Source organism: Balaenoptera musculus, chromosome 7, assembly GCF_009873245.2.
Source record: "Balaenoptera musculus isolate JJ_BM4_2016_0621 chromosome 7, mBalMus1.pri.v3, whole genome shotgun sequence".
In the NCBI taxonomy this organism is placed as follows: Eukaryota; Metazoa; Chordata; class Mammalia; order Artiodactyla; family Balaenopteridae; genus Balaenoptera; species Balaenoptera musculus.
Window position 1 is genome coordinate 99,645,944 of NC_045791.1, and position 18,976 is coordinate 99,664,919.

The 18,976-nt window shown below is 36.9% G+C and overlaps 1 protein-coding gene across 1 annotated transcript; it reads right to left on the reverse strand.

Moving 5' to 3' along the window:
- Positions 1–491: 491 nt before the first annotated feature.
- On the reverse strand, positions 492–16,231 carry LOC118897989 (putative coiled-coil domain-containing protein 195). The gene is made up of 3 exons (XM_036857673.1): positions 15,970–16,231; positions 10,810–11,043; positions 492–637 (listed from the first exon to the last, which is right to left on the reverse strand). The coding sequence occupies exons 1-3, from the start codon at positions 16,229–16,231 to the stop codon at positions 492–494; spliced, it is 642 nt and encodes a 213-aa protein (XP_036713568.1).
- Positions 16,232–18,976: the final 2,745 nt, after the last annotated feature.

Genomic DNA, 18,976 nt, shown 5'->3' on the forward strand with positions numbered 1-18,976 from the left:
CTGTACTTTCCTTTTTATTTTGGTGGTAAAAACATCAGGCTCAATGCTTGTGCCTACCTGGATACTTAGAGGTTCCTAAGATCTGTTTTCTAGAGGGTAAACCAGAATTTGGACTAAGGAATAAAATGAACTCCATAATGTTTCCCATTGTCCCTGTACACAGCTATTTTCTGGTTAAGTTTATTCTAGATTCACAGCTTAGGGAGTAGAAATAGCTCAAGGAAATCGGAGCAGACAGAATTGGGGTGCTGGAAAAGTTGCCAGGGCCAACCATTTGATTTTGAGCACATTGTTTATGTTTTCCTTTGTTTCAATATCTTTATTTGTTAAAGGACATTTGCAGGAGACCAATCTATGAAAGCAAATAGCTCTGGCAGATGTTGGTGTACTTTGATAATAGATTGATGTATTTGTTAACTTTTGGCTTTCATCACCCACAGAGTTATGAATTTCTGCCACTATTGGCAGTGATGGTGACCATTAAGAATTCATCATGGGGAGGTTTCTCTTCCTTCTTGCTCTTTCTCTTTTTCCTCTTCTTTCCAGGTAAAGTACACAGCTCTGAATGCTAGGGAAGTGTCTTGCTGTTCATCTTTTAGCTGATGACTCATCAACTTAGCCAAGAGAAAATCAAAAGCTAGAACACACAAAAGCTAGAAATCTCACATATAAATTTTTACCTGGTATCTTAAATCTGGTCTTTAGACAAATTGTATTTGGTTTTCACAATGTTTTAAAAATTGAACATAATGCCAGTATTTATGAATCAGGAGATTTTGCATAAAAATCCAGATTTTAACATCCATTGGACAATAGACCATGTGACAATGGAGTGTCCCCTTCCCCACACAGCCTCACAAGGGTGAGTAGTTGCAGCCCCATGTGGATGGGGTGTGCATATGCCTGTTCTCCAGAGCACCCCCCCACTCCTCTCTATCACTTGTCTGTCCCTGCTGGACATTTGAGTTCCCCTCTTTCCTATCTTTCCCCTCTGGTTGTAACCTTGCCCTATTGTACAGCTGGTATAAGGCTGAGAATATTGTTAATCTTAAATGAATATCATAAATAAAGGAAGCATCTGACCCATTATGTGACTTTTACCTCAGGGTATTCGTTGATTCATCCATTTCCCTTCCAGGAGTCTGTCTTGTGATTATTAAAAACCTCTCTTAGAAATAGACTGGACCATTCATACCCTTTCCTTGCTTCCCTGCTTCTTCAACTTGGCATCGGATCTGGGGAACCCTATGATTCTTAGTATTTACAATAGTGGATAGCAATCATAGCTGTCTAAGACATCACCTGGGAAGGCTTGTTTAAAAATGTGAATTTCTTGTCTTGTTCCTGTCTGGAGCCCCCAGATCTGCATTTTAACACTCTGGAGATTTTAACATAAGATATTTGTTTAAAAGGCATACTGGTATTAGAACATGATTGCTGTAAACCTGGAGGAGGAGATGGTCTCTTGACTAGAAGTTCAGGATTTGAGGGAGTTCTGAGGTTTTCAACCCCTAAGTAATAATCATTTGAACCGTTTTCTCTCTCCTTCCAACAAGGATGAGTGTCTTTGCCGTTAGCCAGCCCACAATTACTCTGAGCCCACAATACACGCTGTGGGAGTTTGCTGTGTTTGTGTCTACATGCCAGTAACACGGGATATTAAAAGCCCAAGTGAGCTTGTGTCAGTGAAATATCAACACACAAATTAACTATAAGGATAATCACTGTGGCTTCTATGCTATAATCAGAAATAGAACTTTTTTTTTCTAGATTTGTTATAGTTTCACCTGGAGAACGACACATAATGGGAACAGCAGCATTTCCTGATAGCATAGCACAGATACGAAACACTTAGCATGCAATTTAATTTAATTACATTTAATTGCTCACATGCTGCATAGAGAGACTTCCACAGCCACCGTGCACCCATCAACAACAACATAAAGTAATGGCTTCCATTTCTTGGCCAAGTCCGCTGACAACTCTATTGATCCAACGCCAAATATTTGTATATCTTACTGAGCATCTTGCCAAAGGTCTTTGCAGAGGAGGACATTGACCCAGCCAGGCCTCGGTGTTCCCACATGTTGGAAATCAACTGTTTCTTAAATTTCACCACCTTACGTATACTATTCTGTAATGGTACTTAGCTGGTTTGTGGTCTGATCTGGTGAGTATTTCAAAGAACTTGAGTTTTTGGAATATGAAGACATGTTCATGGGTAACAGGAAACTGACTGTCTTTATCTTGTCCCTAAAGAACGCAGAATAGGGAAAGAGAAATAAAACTTTTTAGTGAGCCTTTATGCAAAAACACTTACTATTTCTACAAAACATTTACTATTTTTGCAAGTCACCAAATATTGCTTAAAGTGTTAAAGGTTCACCTTAAATATATCATAATTTTTTTTGTTTAGTTGTTCAATAATAATGCATGAAAAAATATTGGAATTGGCCTTTTGATTAAACCCAGTGAATAGCACTGATAAAACTAAAATTTAAAATTTTTGAGGCAAGGTCTGTACGTCTGAGGATTATTAGCTTGGCGTTTAAAGTTGGAGAACATCATGTTCTCTCAGGCAAACTGTCCTACACACCAAAACTCTTCAGTTGAAATGAAAAATAAATTTGAGGGAATTATTTTATAATCCCAATCAATCTGCACTTTGGAGTTTGAATTAATGGACTATCCATCACACCTGAACAATGAGGGGAGAGAGAAGTGACAGCAATGACCCAGTGTTACCTGAGGGATTAAATCTTTTCATTTTGCCCACTTCTCCTTTCCCCTTGAACAGTGTTATATATAATTTTGACATAAATCAGGATAAAGTTCTCCCAGGAATAAGTCTAAAGAGCAGTGTTTAAAATTATTGCCTTTTCTCTAGTTTTTTTTTTTCTTTCTTTTCTCTAGTTTTGATCTCTCTCTCTCTTTAATTAGATAAGGCTATAATTTCACTGAATGGCATTTAGTGGCCTGTATCTAGGGGAACACATCTGCTCCCTCCCTTGGGAGGAAGGCCAGTAGTTCTATATGGGATCAATAAAATAATAACTGCTTTGCCACTTAGCAAGCATTCACTTGACTATCCCATCTATTCTTCAAAAAAACTATGAGGTAACTGCTATTATGATTCTCTTTTTACAAAAGAATAAACTACGGCACAGCTCAGACTAATAACTTGTCGAAGACCATGCTGTTTGCAAAAGATGGAGTTGGGACTTTAGCCATCTGATTCCAGAGGCTGTCTTCTTAACCACTTTGCTTAGGAAAAGAAGACAATGTATTTATTTTAATGTGTCTGTTTTATCCTATCAGTAAAATATCATTTCTAAGTTTAGTTGTCCATATGGACCCTTTTCCCTAATCTTTTCAACAGCCTGAGGTTATTTTTTCTTTTTTTCTTGAATGCAGGAGGAAAAGATTGGGTTTCTATGTCAAAATTAGGGAAAAAATTAAAATCCAGTCTCTAGTTTCTGGAGATCATTGGTTCTTAGAAATATTGACATTGGCATTATTCCATAAAATACTTTATTGGTACAATAATAGAAAAGTTCATAAGCAAATTAGGTACAATGTCTCACTGATTTGAAAGCTAGTTCAAACAAATTGGTTCTTGATAAATCTTTGTAAGATTCTTTGAAAGCTATTAGAAAGGAAATGAATTTACCCAAAAGTTAGAGGAATAATGTAATGAGTTGTTACTTTACTAGCTAATCCCTAAGAAAGTAAAAGACAAAATAAAAAAGTACTACAAAAAAAAAAAAACACTTAATTCCTATTCAACAGTTCTCTGTATCTACTGGGTTTTATGCCAACCCAGCTGTTGATTTAAAGCGGTTACTGACTTTGTTGCTTTAACACAATTCTACAATTGGCTCAAACTTTCAAATTAAAGTAGATTCCAAATTAGAAATGGATTGTGTTCTAATAGTTTATTCATTGGCAGCTTGGAAGTTGGAAAACATTTTGCTTCAGAAAAATAATACATTATAAACATTGGCTAGGTCCCCAAACTACCATAGAAAATAATATAAATTGAAATGGGAAAATTAATACCGCTATATTTCCCAGTTTAGCATTGTAGGTCTGTAAGCCTGTAATGGTTTAAGTGCAAAAACTAAAGCATTATAATACAGGCACTGTACAATTATAAACTATGTAAACACAAGCCTGGAAAGATACGCATTAAAATTTCAATGGTGGTTTTTCAGGTAGTAGGATTTTGGAAGGTTTTCCTTTTTATACTTTTTACTTTGTATATTACACTAATATTTTATAATTAGCAATTTAAAAAATAATGAACATTTAGTGCTTTTATATAACTGTATATTACATATGTACATAATTTTATTTAGACAAAGGGTACATCTCTGCCTTTCTTCCCTCCTCCCTCTTTGAAATCACATGGCCATTGGAACACAATGGTTGGGTGTACACTTCCTGTTTCCATATCCCACATCTGCTTTGTTAACAAATCTTGTTGGCTCCACCTTCAAATGTTTAGAAACCACATCCAGTTATTGCCGTTGGCCAAGAAATAATCATTTCTTGTCTAAATTATATTTTTAGCCTTAAACCTGGTCCCCTTGCTTTCTGTATTGTTTTTCTATAGTCTTTTCAAAACAGAGCTCCATATATACACACATATATATATATATATATATATATATATATATATATATATATATAAATGAAAAGAGTATATTATGCATCCCAATTCACTTAGAAAAAAATCCAGAATCATTGGAAAGGAGTGGAAGACCACCCTTAGCTCTCTGCCTTCTCTCTCTCTGTCTCGCTTCTTCCCTTCACTGCACTCAGTGCCAGCCATCTTGCCCTTCTTCAAACACCAGTTGTGGACCCACCCAGGCCTCTGACATTTGCTGTTCTCAATGCCTGGAGAGTGCCCCCGCCTACCCACTCCAATCCCCTGCTCATATCCCCAGAACTCTCTCTCTCCCTTCTTTATTCAAATAGTGAGGTATCTTCTGGCTACGATATAAAAAATTTCAACAATGCTTGCTCTTCAAACCCTTCATTTTTCCTTTGATTGGTTTACTTTTCTCACCATCTAACATAATATATACTTCCTGTATTTTCATGTTTCTTGATCATTATGTTACAAAGGAAAAAGCTCCACATTGGCAGAGATTTTTGACAATTTTTTTCCTGCTGTATCTTCAGTGCCTAGAATCCAGCACGTAGTACACCCTTAAGATGTATTTGCTGAATGAATGAATGTGGGTAATGAAAGCATAAAAAACAGACTGAAAGGATAGAAGAAAAACTCATGGTTAACACTTGCCCCTCAGGAGTACAGGAGAAGAGAGATATAGGGCTTTTCTCTTTATTAGTAACATATTTTCTTTTATATATAAAAATATCTGGATAAAATATGATAAAACTCTTGCAGATGAATACATTGATATTTGTAATATTGGTTTCTGAATGTTTATGTATTTTGAAAATTTTCATAAGGACATATTTTACTAGCTTTCCAATAATTAATGGTAAAGCACATATTCCTAGCATTCCATGGAAGGACTTTTATGATGGATCCTGCTAACTTCTCCATCCTTACTGATTTCCCTACTTTTAGTTTTCTCCGTAGTCATGATTTCTTCTCTCTTCTTGTCTTTTTTGCTCTACTGGGATGACCCTTCCATTTTTCTTTGCCTGTCCTTCCTGACCCAGGTTCCTCTCTCTGCTCCTATAATAGAACTTTCTACAAATGAAACACAGTTTTCATCCTGCTTTGTAAAATTCAAATAAAACTGGCTCAACCTTTGTATCCCACATCCAGTGGGAAGTCCAGCGCTCTTTCCAATATTTATGAGAATTCTTGCAGGCCTATTAATTATGGTTACCCTTTGATTTGATTTCCTGCCACTGCTGAATTAGATAACTCATTCTCTCAACAACTATATTTGTTCCATTTTCTCTTCCCCAGATAAGTTAATCGTGAAACCAGGTCCCTATTTCTTGATTTTCCTCCTTCTCCTCAGAGGAGACAAATGTGTATACACTTTTTTTTTAAACATCTTTATGGGAGTATAATTGCTTTACAATGGTGTGTTCGTTTCTGCTGTATAACAAAGTGAATCAGCTATACATATACATATATCCCCATATCTCCTCCCTCTTGCGTCTCCCTCCCACCCTCCCTATCCCACACATCTAGGTGGACACAAAGCACCGAGCTGATCTCCCTGTGCTATGCAGCTGCTTCCCACTAGCTATCTTTTTTTTTTTTAACTTTATATTGGAGTATAGCCAATTAACAATGTTGTGATAGTTTCAGGTGCACAGCAAAGCAACTCTAGCTATCTATTTTACATTTGGTAGTGTATATATGTCCATGCCACTGTTTCACTTCGTCCCAGCTTATCCTTCACCTTCCCCATGTCCTCAAGTCCATTTGCTACATCTGAGTCTTTATTCCATTCTTGCCCCTACGTTCTTCAGAACCGTGGTTTTTTTTTTTAGATTCCATATATATGTGTTAGCACACAGTATTTGTTTTTCTCTTTCTGACTTACTTCACTGTGTATAACAGTCTCTAGGTCCATCCACCTCATTACAATTAACTCAATTTCGTTTCTTTTTATGGCTGAGTAATAGTCCATTGTATATATGTGTCACATCTTCTTTATCCATTCATCTGTCGATGGACACTTAGGTTGCTTCCATGTCCTGGCTATTGTAAATAGTGCTGCAATGAACATTGTGGTACATGACTCTTTTTGAATTATGGTTTTCTCAGGGTATATGCCCAGTAGTGGGATTGCTGGGTCGTATGATAGTTCTATTCTTGGTTTTCTAAGGAACCTCCATACTGTTCTCCATAGTGGCTGTATCAATTTACATTCCCACCAACAGTGGAAGAGGGTTCCCTTTTCTCCACACCCTCTCCAGCATCTGTTGTTTGTAGATTTTTTGATGATCACCTTTCTGATTGGTGTGAGGTGATACCTCATTGTAGTTTTGATTTGCATTTCTCTAATGATTAGTGATGTTGAGCATCCTTTCATGTGTTTGTTGGCAATCTGTGTATCTTCTTTGGAGAAATGTCTATTTAGCTCTTCTGCCCATTTTTGGATTAGGTTGTTTGTTTTTTTGATATTAAGCTGCAAGAGCCGCTTGTAAATTTTGGAGATTAATCCTTTGTCAGTTGCTTCATTTGCAAATATTCTCTCCCATTCTGAGGGTTGTCCTTTTGTCTTGTTTATGGCTTCCTTTGCTGTGCAGCTTTGAAGTTTCATTAGGTCCCATTTGTTTATTTTTGTTTTTATTTCCATTTCTCTAGGAGGTGGGTCCAAAAGGATCTTGCTGTGATTTATATCATGGAGTGTTCTTCCTATGTTTTCCTCTAAAGTTTTATAGTTTCTGGCCTTACATTTAGGTCTTTAATCTATTTTGAATTTATTTTTGTGTATGGTGTTAGGGAGTGTTCTAATTTCATTCTTTTACATGTAGCTGTCCAGTTTTCTCAGCACTACTTATTGAAGAGGCTGTCTTTTCTCCACTGTATATGCTTGCCTCCTTTATCAAAAATAAGGTGACCATATATGCGTGGGTTTATCTCTGGACTTTCTATCCTGTTCCATTGATCTATACTTCTATTTTTGTGCCAGTACCATACTGTCTTGATTACTGTAGCTTTGTAGTATAGTCTGAAGTCCAGGAGCCTGATTCCTCCAGCTCCGTTTTTCTTTCTCAAGACTGCTTTGGCTATGCGGGGTCTTTTGTGTTTCCATACAAATTGTGAAACTTTTTGTTCTAGTTCTGTGAAAAATGCCATTGGTAGTCTGATAGTAATTGCATTGAATGTGTAGATTGCTTTGGGTAGTAGAGTCATTTTCACAATGTTGATTCTTCCAATCCAAGAACATGGTATATCTCTCCATCTGTTTGTATCATCTTTAATTTCTTTCATCAGTGTCTTAAAGTTTTCTGAGTATAGGTCTTTTGTCTCCTTAGGTAGGTTTATTCCTAGGTATTTTATTCTTTTTGTTGCAATGGTAAATGGGAGTGTTTCCTTAATTTCTCTTTCAGATTTTTCATCATTAGTGTATAGGAATGCACGGGATTTCTGTGCATTAATTTTGTATCCTGCTACTTTACCAAATTCATTGATTAGCTTTAGTAGTTTTCTGGTAGCATCTTTAGGATTCTATATGTATAGTATCCTGTCATCTGCAAACAGTGACAGCTTTACTTCTTCTTTTCTGATTTGGATTCCTTTTATTTCTTTTTCTTCTCTGATTGCTGTGGCTAAAACTTTCCAAACTATGTTGAATAATAGTGGTGAGAGTGGGCAACCTTGTTTTGTTCCTGATCTTAGTGGAAATGGTTTCAGTTTTTCACCATTGAGAATGATGTTGGCTGTGGGTTTGTCATATGTGGTTTTTATTATGTTGAGATAAGTTCCCTCTATGCATACTTTCTGGAGGGTTTTTATCATAAATGGGTGTTGAATTTTTTTGAAAGCTTTTTCTGCATCTATTGAGATAATCATATGGTTTTTCTCCTTCAATTTGTTAATATGGTGTATCACATTGATTGATTTGCATATATTGAAGAATCCTTGCATACCTGGGATAAACCCCGGTTGATCATGGTGTATGATCCTTTTAATTTGCTGTTGGATTCTGTTTGCTAGTATTTTGTTGAGCATTTTTGCATCTATGTTCATCAGTGATATTGCCCTGTATTTTTCTTTCTTTGTGGCATCTTTGTCTGGTTTTGGTATCAGGGTGTTTGTGGCCTCGTAGAATGAGTTTGGGACTATTCTTCCCTCTGCTGTATTTTGGAAGAGTTTGAGAAGGATAGGTGTTATCTCTTCTCTAAATGTTTGATAGAATTCGCCTGTGAAGCCATCTGGTCCTGGGCTTTTGTTTGTTGGAACATTTTTAATCACAGTTTCAATTTCAGTGCTTGTGTTTGGTCTGTTTATATTTTCTATTTCTTCCTGAAATGTTGTGCTTTTCTAAGAATTTGTCCATTTCTTCCAGGTTGTCCATTTTATTGGCATAGAGTTGCTTGTAGTGATCTCTCATGATCCTTTGGATTTCTGCAGTGTCAGTTGTTACTTCTCCTTTTTCATTTCTAATTCTTTTGATTTGAGTGCTCTCCCTTTTTTTCTTGATGAGTCTGGCTAATGGTTTATCAATTTTGTTTATCTTCTCAAAGAACCAGCTTTTAGTTTTATTCATCTTTGCTATTGTTTCCTTCATTTCTTTTTCATTTATTTCTGATCTGATCTTTATGATTTCTTTCCTTCTGCTAACTTTGGGGTTTTTTTGTTCTTCTTTCTCTAATTGCTGTAGGTGTAAGGTTAGGGTGTTTATTTGAGATTTTTCTTGTTTCTTGAGGTAGGATTGTATTGCTATAAACTTCCATCTTAGAACTGCTTTTGCTGCATCCCATAGGTTTTGGGTCGTCGTGTTTTCATTGTCATTTGTTTCTAGGTATTTTTTAATTTCCTCTTTGATTTCTTCAGTGATCTCTTGGTTATTAAGTAGTGTATTGTTTAGCCTCCATGTGTTTGTATTTTTTACAGATTTTTTACTGTAATTGATACCTAGTCTCATAGCGTTGTGGTCAGTAAAGATACGTGATATGATTTCAATTTTGTTAAATTTACCAAGGCTTGATTTTTGATCCAAGATATGATCTATTCTGGAGAATGTTCCATGAGCACTTTAAAAGAAAGTGTATTCTGTTGTTTCTGGATGGAATGTACTATAAATATCAATTAAGTCCATCTTGTTTAATGTATCATTTAAAGGTTGTGTTTCCTTGTTTATTTTTATTTTTGATGATCTGTCCATTGGTGAAAGTGGGGCGTTAAAGTCCTCTACTGTGATTGTTTTACTGTCAATTTTCCCTTTTATGTCTGTTAGCATTTGCCTTATATATTGAGGTGCTCCTATGTTGGGTGCATAACTTAAAAGCTTTTCCACAGCAAAGGAAAACATAAACAAGATGTGTATATACATTTGATAGTCAGGGCGTAACTGGGAATGGGGAGGTAGAAATGCAGATTATGGGGGAGGGGAAGTGATGCTCTAACACAGTAGTGCTTGACAGTGACAATCTTGTTCCGAAAGAGCCCTTGGCTTTACCCACTACAAGGGCCACTGGCCAACTTTCCTCTTAAAGATTCCCAGCTTACTTCTCAAATATTTTCTCAGTCCCTCCCATTTGCAGCCTGCTCATAACTCCTTAAATACCAATTCCTATTTTGCAGAACAGGTCAGTTTCTTCTTTGTCTCTTGGCCTGTTTGGCTTATGCCTAGAGGGTCCTGTCTTATACTCACATAAGCCCATGAAGGCGCCTTCCTCCACAAGAACAGTTCTTTCTCAGAGAGGAATTCTCTATTCAGCTCCTAATGTAACTGTGCCTTCTCCCTGAGACACTATTGCAGTGGTCAGTTTACTTGTGCGTCTTTGTCACTAAATGAAAGTTTTGAACATAACGTTTTGCTTTTGCAGGATCTTGGATCCCCAGTGACCAGCTCAGAGTATGATAATTAATGCTTGATTAGTAAGTGAAGACTGATGGTTCTCCACTTAATAGAGGCATCTATTAGATGGTACCATTTGATCTCACATAAATTTGTTTCTTTTGGTTCTCAAAACAGACATAAGTACGATGGAAGTTATCTTGGCCTAATAGCCTACTTGGTTTTATTACTTCCACTAGATAAGACCTGGCTTATCCAGGAGAACGTCTCAGTAGCCATCACAGCATTCAACTATAAACTATCCTGAGGCGGATTGTACATTACCTGCAACCAATACCATGCTTGGGAAAGCCTCTTTGGCTGGAACCATTGCTAGTAAAAGAATCTGGGGCAAACATCTTTTCTTCGTTGTCTTGCTTCTTAATTGAAGAACATGCCAGTGATTTGACTGTTTTTTGAGCTTCTAGAATTCCACAATTTGGATGTTTTTTCCCAGCTTTCCAAGGATCATTTGCAGCTAACAAATGAGTTGGTGAGGAAATGGAATAGCGTCTAACAATCATGACATTGCCTGTACAGGAGACACAAAATTCAAGTTTAAAAATTCTACTTTTAATGACATCCACAAATGGAAGATTGTGTTGGTAGTAAATACTTCATTGAAACTAACTAACCAAAGCTGTTGTTTTTAGATTATGTTTTTTTGCATAAAAGACATTAATTCATTGATTTATTTTGCAAATTATTGAGTGCCAACCATGAGCCAGGTGTTTTTTTAAGAGATGGGGTGTGGGAGTGAACAACACAGAATTCTTGCCTGCATAAAATTCTCATGTGGCTGACAGATGATAAACAATATATGATAAAATTCAGATAGTGATAGGTTCTAGGAAGACAAATCAAGCTGATGAGGGCTAGGGGATAGAGGCAGATGAGGGAGGGGGTCTATTTAAATAGTGTGGTCAGGGAAGACCTTCCTGAGAACATAGAATATGAACAGAGAGCTGGACATACAGAGATAATAAAACACAATCTTAAAATGCAAAGAACATGAATTTCTAGACATGCAGTTCTGGGCGTTCTCCTCATTCTAGAAGAACGTGCTCGTCCACAGCCCCTCATCACTTGAATAGCCACAAATAATTGAACTGGCTGCTCCCAACTGGCCTGAAATGTGTGTGTTGGCTTTAGTTAGGACAGTTGTTATGAGGATGCCTGTCGCATGAGAGATGAAAGCAAGGCAGACACATGGAAAGAAGTAAAGATGCCTCGGGACTTCCCTGGTGGTCCAGTGGTTAAGACTCCGCCCTTCCACTGCAGGGGGCGTGGGTTCCATCCCTGGTCGGGGAATTAAGATCCTGCATGCCGCAAGGCACAGCCAAAAAATTTAAAAAAAAAAAAGAAGAAGAAGAAGTAGCAAAGACGCCTTCTGTGGGAAACAGGAGTTCTCCGGAGAGAGATGGAGAGATTTATGGCTTTAGTTTCTGGGGGCTTCCAACCCAATTTCTGTCCATAAGGGCCTGCTAATAAACTCTTTCCTTGAGGTAAATCCTATCTCCATTCCTTGTAATGAAAGCACCTTGAATAAAAGAGCTTTATTTTAGGGAGTCTTGGTTTGTCTGCATCTCACTTCTAACACTGTGCAAACTGACCTGGGGCCTGTCATTCAACCTCTACTTAGACATCTAGCTATTACCCCTGGGGTTAATGACACTGACCTCAAGGGTTGGTTTCCATTTTCTGGAGCACTCAATGAATGTTTGTTGAATCTTTATTCTTTCTCATCATAGCTTTGCCATTAGCTAGCATGAAAGTATAAAGTGCAGCATCGTGTTTAGGTTTTCAGAGGGCTGGAAGCACAATTTTCTCTTTTTTAAGTTTGTGGCCCATGTCTGCAGAACACAGACAGAAAATTATATAGCCATTACAGAAAGCAGAGGCTGCCCTGGCTTTTCATAGTTTGGAAAAGCAGAAGGTCATATTTTAAGCAAGAGTTTGTGGGGGAGTTTAAGTTCAAATCTCTCTGAAGTAATTAACTGCAAATACTATTCATAAATTATCTTTGAACACTTCCTTTGGCCATGATCTATCACTTCTATAATTATCTAAAAACAGGTTTATGACTATTGACAGACATAAAAGTTTCTGTTTAAGAGGATTATAAAACAATATCTTTATACCAAATGGTAGGAAAGTACAACAGAGGAAATTATATTCATAATAGCAAAGTTAAGTTTATTGTTTGGGACCTATACTCCAGCTTGACTGATCAGCATATAGGCTTTTGGTTTATGTCCCTGGATCACAAATAATCTGTATCCTTTGGTTTCTTATCAATAAAAGGGAAAGAATATTCCACAGAGCATCACAGGGTCATTAGCACCAATTCAAAGATTGCTTTCAAATGCAGTTTATTTGCCAGCAAAGGGTATGAGCAGATTGAAGGGAATGCTGGAGTTTCCCTGTAAAGAATCGCTTCTTGCATCTTCTTCATAGCAAATTATCTCTTCCCTAAAAGAGCCTAGGAGAGATTGCAAAGGGCAGGAGGGGTGAGGGCAACATCCCTGTAATGGACGGGTTGGATTTCGTACCTACCAAATGCTGGCACACTCTTACATATGTTTCCAGGAGAATTTCGTCTCAAGTGATCGCTTCCAGACACACCTTAATGGTTCCTTCTTAAAGTGAGACACACTTCTGATTTCATATCGTTCCTTCTCAAAGAATAGGTTTATATTATTTTGTTTTCAAGAGGATCAGACAAGCTGCTTAATCTCTCTGGATCTTGTAGCCTCAACAGTAAAAACAGGGGATGAGCTCTAAATCTCCTCCCTAGCAGCACATTTCTATCATTCAGTTGCAAGTATGAATTTTGATTGATATCAGCAATATCTTACTGACTGCTAATAAAAAACTTAAACTCAATTCAAATAATATTTTTCCAACCCATCCAATGATATGACGACAACTGCTACCAAGTAACTCATGCTGAGTCTTACTTGTGCTACCTCATTTAATCGTCTCAGCAGCCCTATGAGATAGATTCTATCACTTTCTCCATTTTACAGATGAGGAGAGTGATCATAAAACATGTCACATTCATGGGCTTCCCTGGTGGCGCAGTGGTTGAGAGTCCGCCTGCCAATGCAGGGGACACGGGTTCGAACCCTGGTCTGGGAAGATCCCACATGCCACGGAGCAACTGGGCCCGTGAGCCACAACTACTGAGCCTGAGCGCCTGGAGCCTGTGCTCCGCAACAAGAGAGGCCGCGATAGTGAGAGGCCCGCGCACCGCGATGAAGAGTGGCCCCCACTTGCCACAACTAGAGAGGGCCCTCACACAGAGGCGAAGACCCAGCACAGCCATAGATAAATAAATAAATAAATAAATAAATTTAAAATTACCTTTCTCTTAAAAAAAAAAAACAAAAAAAAAAACATGTCACATTCATAGAATCATAGAATTGTACAGTTGGAATAGGCCTTGGAAGGCATCTAACCGATTCATTTTTACTTGAGAATGCTAAGATCAGGAATTTTATGTGAGCTCCCCAGCACTGACCAACCATTACAAAACTGGGATTACAACCCAGGTGTCTTCATCCTCAGGCCAATGTTCCTTCTACTTATGTCACTTTCATGACAGAACATCACATGTAAGACACACATCAATATCACTTAAATGAACTCAACCAGGCTTCTAAGCACAAATTTAAATCATATTTCCTTCTTTGTTTTATTGGTGCAACTGGCAAGAGTTCCCCAAATGTCACCAAATGTTTTTCACTAGTCCTTTTCCAACTTAATGCTTATATTCTTATTGGAGGTCACCATTCAGATGCTGAAAATGTATATTATCAGTGGTGTATTTAGCTCTTAATAATATTCAAACCTCCTTTAAATTTGATGGCATTCAGACCCTGAATTCAGGGTTTAAAGGGTAATACTCTTTGTTCTTTAACCAGTTTAATGCTTGTTTTAGAATAGCACTAGGCATACTGAGGCCCAAATTACTTTTGCATTAGGATAAGCATCATGAAAAATAGATTTGAAGGAGTTGTTTACCTTTGGAGTAAGGCAGTTGTTTTCAAATGGGAGAAGTGTTGTCTTCCAGGTGACATTTGGAATGTCTGAAGACATTTTTGATGGTCATGACTGAAGGGGGAGAGGCAGGTACTACTAGTGTTTAGAAGCCAGAAGAAACTGCTAAACACCCTACAATGTTCAAGACAAACTGCTATAATACAGAGTTATTCAGTCCAAATGTCAAGAATTCAGAGATGGAGGAAGCCTGGGGAAGGATATACTACACATGTCCATATGTTTTTGTTTTTTTTTCACCAGGAGAAGGTCTAACTTCCGTAAAGGTTACTCTTTCAGTTTTACTAAATAACCAACAGACAGAATAACTCAGATCCAGTGCTGTTCTTGACAACAAGGGAAAAGACCGTGACTGGAATCTGCTCCCAGCTTTGAAATACAGGGACCCATACTAGAAAAAGGCCTCTTTAACAGAAAAAACCAGCTGGAAATAGAACATGTCCAATTGCCAAGCTGCTCAGCACCTCTAAATGGCATTGCCTGAATCTTTTGACAGAGGATATTAAGCGCTTTGAGTATTTAATTATGTATCTCAATTTTATTTGAATATACTGTATGTAGGCAAGCACTCATTTCAATGTAGAACGTATTTTTTCACTCTCCTGATTTCTGACTTAATGTATAGTCCTCACAGTCAAAACTCTTTCCCATAAAAGGTGAGAGATTTGATTCTTTTAGAATATATCATTGCCTTTTATTCTTGAAGTCTTCAACCTGTATAGTAAGTTGAATTATGTGCAACATATGTTTATAAAGGACAGTAAAAATTTTGTAAAATACAGATAAGAAATAATACCTACCATTTGTTGTGTGTTTGCCAGGTGCTGTACTAAGCACTTAGTTTATCATTAAAGTCAATCCTCACAACCATGTGAGGTAGGTACTGTAACACTTCCAAATGAACAAAACGAGGGTTAAAGATTTCTCAGAGCTAGCTCTAAATCTAGTGGCTAACTGGTGTCAGATCACTAGCAACCGTATTTGTCTGATTTTAATATCCATATACTTAACTATTACGCAATACTGTTCTAGGTTAATAAGCGAGCACGCCATTTAACACGTACCAATTTGGTGTTCCATTATGTAGCATTTAAATGCTTGAAGTCAAGAAAGGAAAAAAAGCATTACTTTTAATATGACTGATTTCCACAAATCTGTCATCCTCATCTTTCCAGGACTATCTGGAGATAGTTTCAATGTTGTTAAAATATGTTGCTTGAAGATGCTAAAGAAATTTTTGCCTAGGGATTCAAAGCTAATCTACCAGGAGAAAAAGGATGGAACTCACCACTGTAATACCAAGTTACGCAGTTATGTGAGAGGCACAATAAACCTACTATTTAGGAGATATTCGCAAAGGTGGGCACAGCCCAAAAGAGCTATGGACATACGGTACCTTGGTGTTCCCTCACAGCTGGGGACGTACCAGTGGAAACACCACCATGAAGGGCTGCTGGAGATTGTCCAGGCACTTCTGCAAATTTACCGAGGTCTGTGACTTCCTCTTCCTTCTCATATCCTGATTTTCCCCCTGAGCCTGGGGTTCTCTGACTACTTGAAGTCAGCTTCGTCCGGAGGGCTTGATTCTCTTTCTCCAGCTTACTGATCTCTGCCCGCATTTCCTGGATAACTCTCATGAGCTGGATATTTGCTTCCATTGCCTCTTTTCAGGTCGCTCTGGTTTGTTCCTTTGGGGAGACAGATCAGCATTTGCTCATGAACCAAATGCACAATCTACTCAGTGAAACAAGTTGATCCTGCCTATAAACCTTCCTGAACAATAAGTGTCATTCTTCTCTATGCCATCTTTCAGCACCTGGGGAGTTAGGCTGTCTAGGGAGGTAAAGGATCTCCATGACTTATTCATTCTGGGTTTTGTTTTTCAGAACAGAGCTTTTCTTTGTATCTTTCATTTCATATCAATCCACAGTTCTAGAATATTGCTTTGTGTCTGCAGAGGACACTCCAGAAATTTCCAGTGAGGAACAGAGTTTCTTGCTTCTGTCATGAACTCACCATCCTACCAGCCACTCAAGTTTTTTCTCTGTTGCTATTTCTGGGATCAGACGTTTCATAGAATCACCAACTGGCACGAGCACATCAAAACTGGCACATAAGAATTATTCCTTGTCTTCTCTGTAACATATATCATAGTTCTGTACTTTTTGGGTAAATTATTAATTTTGACACCTCTTGATTAAGGGTAACTAGCAGAGGAAGTCATATGAATTGCAGTGAGACTATTTAAATGAGATGTTGATAATTATACCTAAATCCCTTAAGATAATTTCAAGGACCATATAATTACTTCTCAGTAGGTTTCTATCTTATAAGCATTTTTGCTGTTATTTGGTTTCAGAGTGTTTGCTTGGGCAAATACTGCCCAGAGCTATTTTGGGAATGTAAGAAGATACAGGTTAAACATTAATCTTGAATGAGACGAACACGCTATAGGTAACAGCTTTCATTACCTATTTCCTGAAGAGGTTTCTTTGTTGGGAATGAAAAGTACGAATCTTAGATAACATATTCTCTATAACCACTTGGAAATTCAATTAATGTTTAAACATGAATGCCTTTTTGCAATAGGGTAAAAATGATCAGATAATTTTTCATGGTGATAGTTTTCCCTGTGCATTTGTTCCCTTATGTTTTTATGTATATTGATGTGTTTTTTTTGCTTATCCTAATAAATAGGATAGGCAGGTTGATTGATCCAAGGCCGTAGGTGAGAGTGATTGGAGAAAGTATTATTCCTTTTTTATTCATACTGAATTATTATATGTATTTAAATTTTATGAAGTGTTTACTAAAAAGTCAGTCTAAAAAAACAATGTGGCTGTTTTGATATACTACTTCTATTTGTATTTAAATGAATTTCAGTAAACTTTTGTGTGCCAAACTGGCTAGAGGCGATGGAAATGGCTGTGGAAATATGGAATATGGAGTAAGATGAGTCTTAAAGGTCATCCAGTCCAACCACCTACCAGATATTCAAATCTGTTCCACAACATCTCTGTAATGGATTATTGACCCTATATTTAAGTATTTCCCCTGTAGGAAAGTCCCCTTCCTACCAAGGTATACTACTTACTTTTTAATTAAAATTATTTACTTGACCAAAAATTGGCCTCCATGTAGCTTGTTCCTAGTTCTTCTCTTTAGAGAGGTTATGTGACAAGCCTAATCCTTGTTTTAATGAAAATTCTTATTCTATCATGTTCTAATGAGTCTCTATTCACCAGAAGGAACATCCCAATTTTTTCAACTGTTTGTCAGCTAATGTGGGTTCATGGACCTTGGCCACTCTCTTTTGAACATGTTTCCATTTGTAGAAAGGCCTCTTGAACTAGGATGTCCAGGTCTAAATGCATTCTCCTGAAGGCATCTGACTAGCCTGGAGTATACTGGCATAGCTTCTGTAAAGTCTTCTGTAGAAAATATTCTATAAAATTGGGCAGTAAAGACCATTCTTGAAATTGTATTCACTGCAACAAAGCAGGAATTGTATAACTGTTGAAACTGACAAAATAGTTATTATTTATAGACAATTTGATTGTATATCTAGAAAGTCCAAGAAAGTGAATAAAAAATTTTATTTTGTAATCTACTCCTATGTTACAAAATAAATATTTAAAAATCAGTAGTTTTCCAAAGTACTATTAATAACTATATAGAATAAAATAATTGAAAAGTATTCCACTAACAATAGGCTCCCCGCCTATAAAATCACTCAGGAATTGTCTTTAAAAAGTTTGTAGAAGAAAATCTAGTATTTTACTGAGATAGAAAACTTAAGAAAATGGAGAATATGCTCTTGGTGAGAGGACTGTATATTTTAAGGAAATCGTAATTGAATTTCTAATTTATAAGTTTAGTGAAAGCAGAAATCCTTTTTTTAAAAAAGAAATTGATGAACTCATTCAAAAGATCACCTGGAAACAATAGGCTTGAATTATGTGAAAATGAAGTGTATTTGTTGGGTCTTTGCCTTATTAAATTATTCAATAGAGTATGAAGCTGTAAAGATGAAAACAGCAAACACTGGTGAATTTGCAGGTAGGACAAAGTTACAGATAATTCCTAGAAGAAATAGAAATGGCCAAAAAATGTGAAAGAATCTCAACATTACTAGTAATTTTGCAAATTAAAACAATGAAATACTTTTTTTGGAAGGGCCTAACAAGCTAGCAAAGATTTTGAAAAATGAATAAAATTAATGCAAATACTACTAATAAATGGCATGTCTTTTTGATAAGCAGTTTTACAATAAGTATCAAGGATATTTTAAAAATTCTTCACTGTAGACCTTTAAATTCTACCTTCTAGACTCTACCTAAGAAAGTAATTATATTTAAAGATTTTTATAAAAGGATGCTCATTGTGCACTACTTTAATAACAA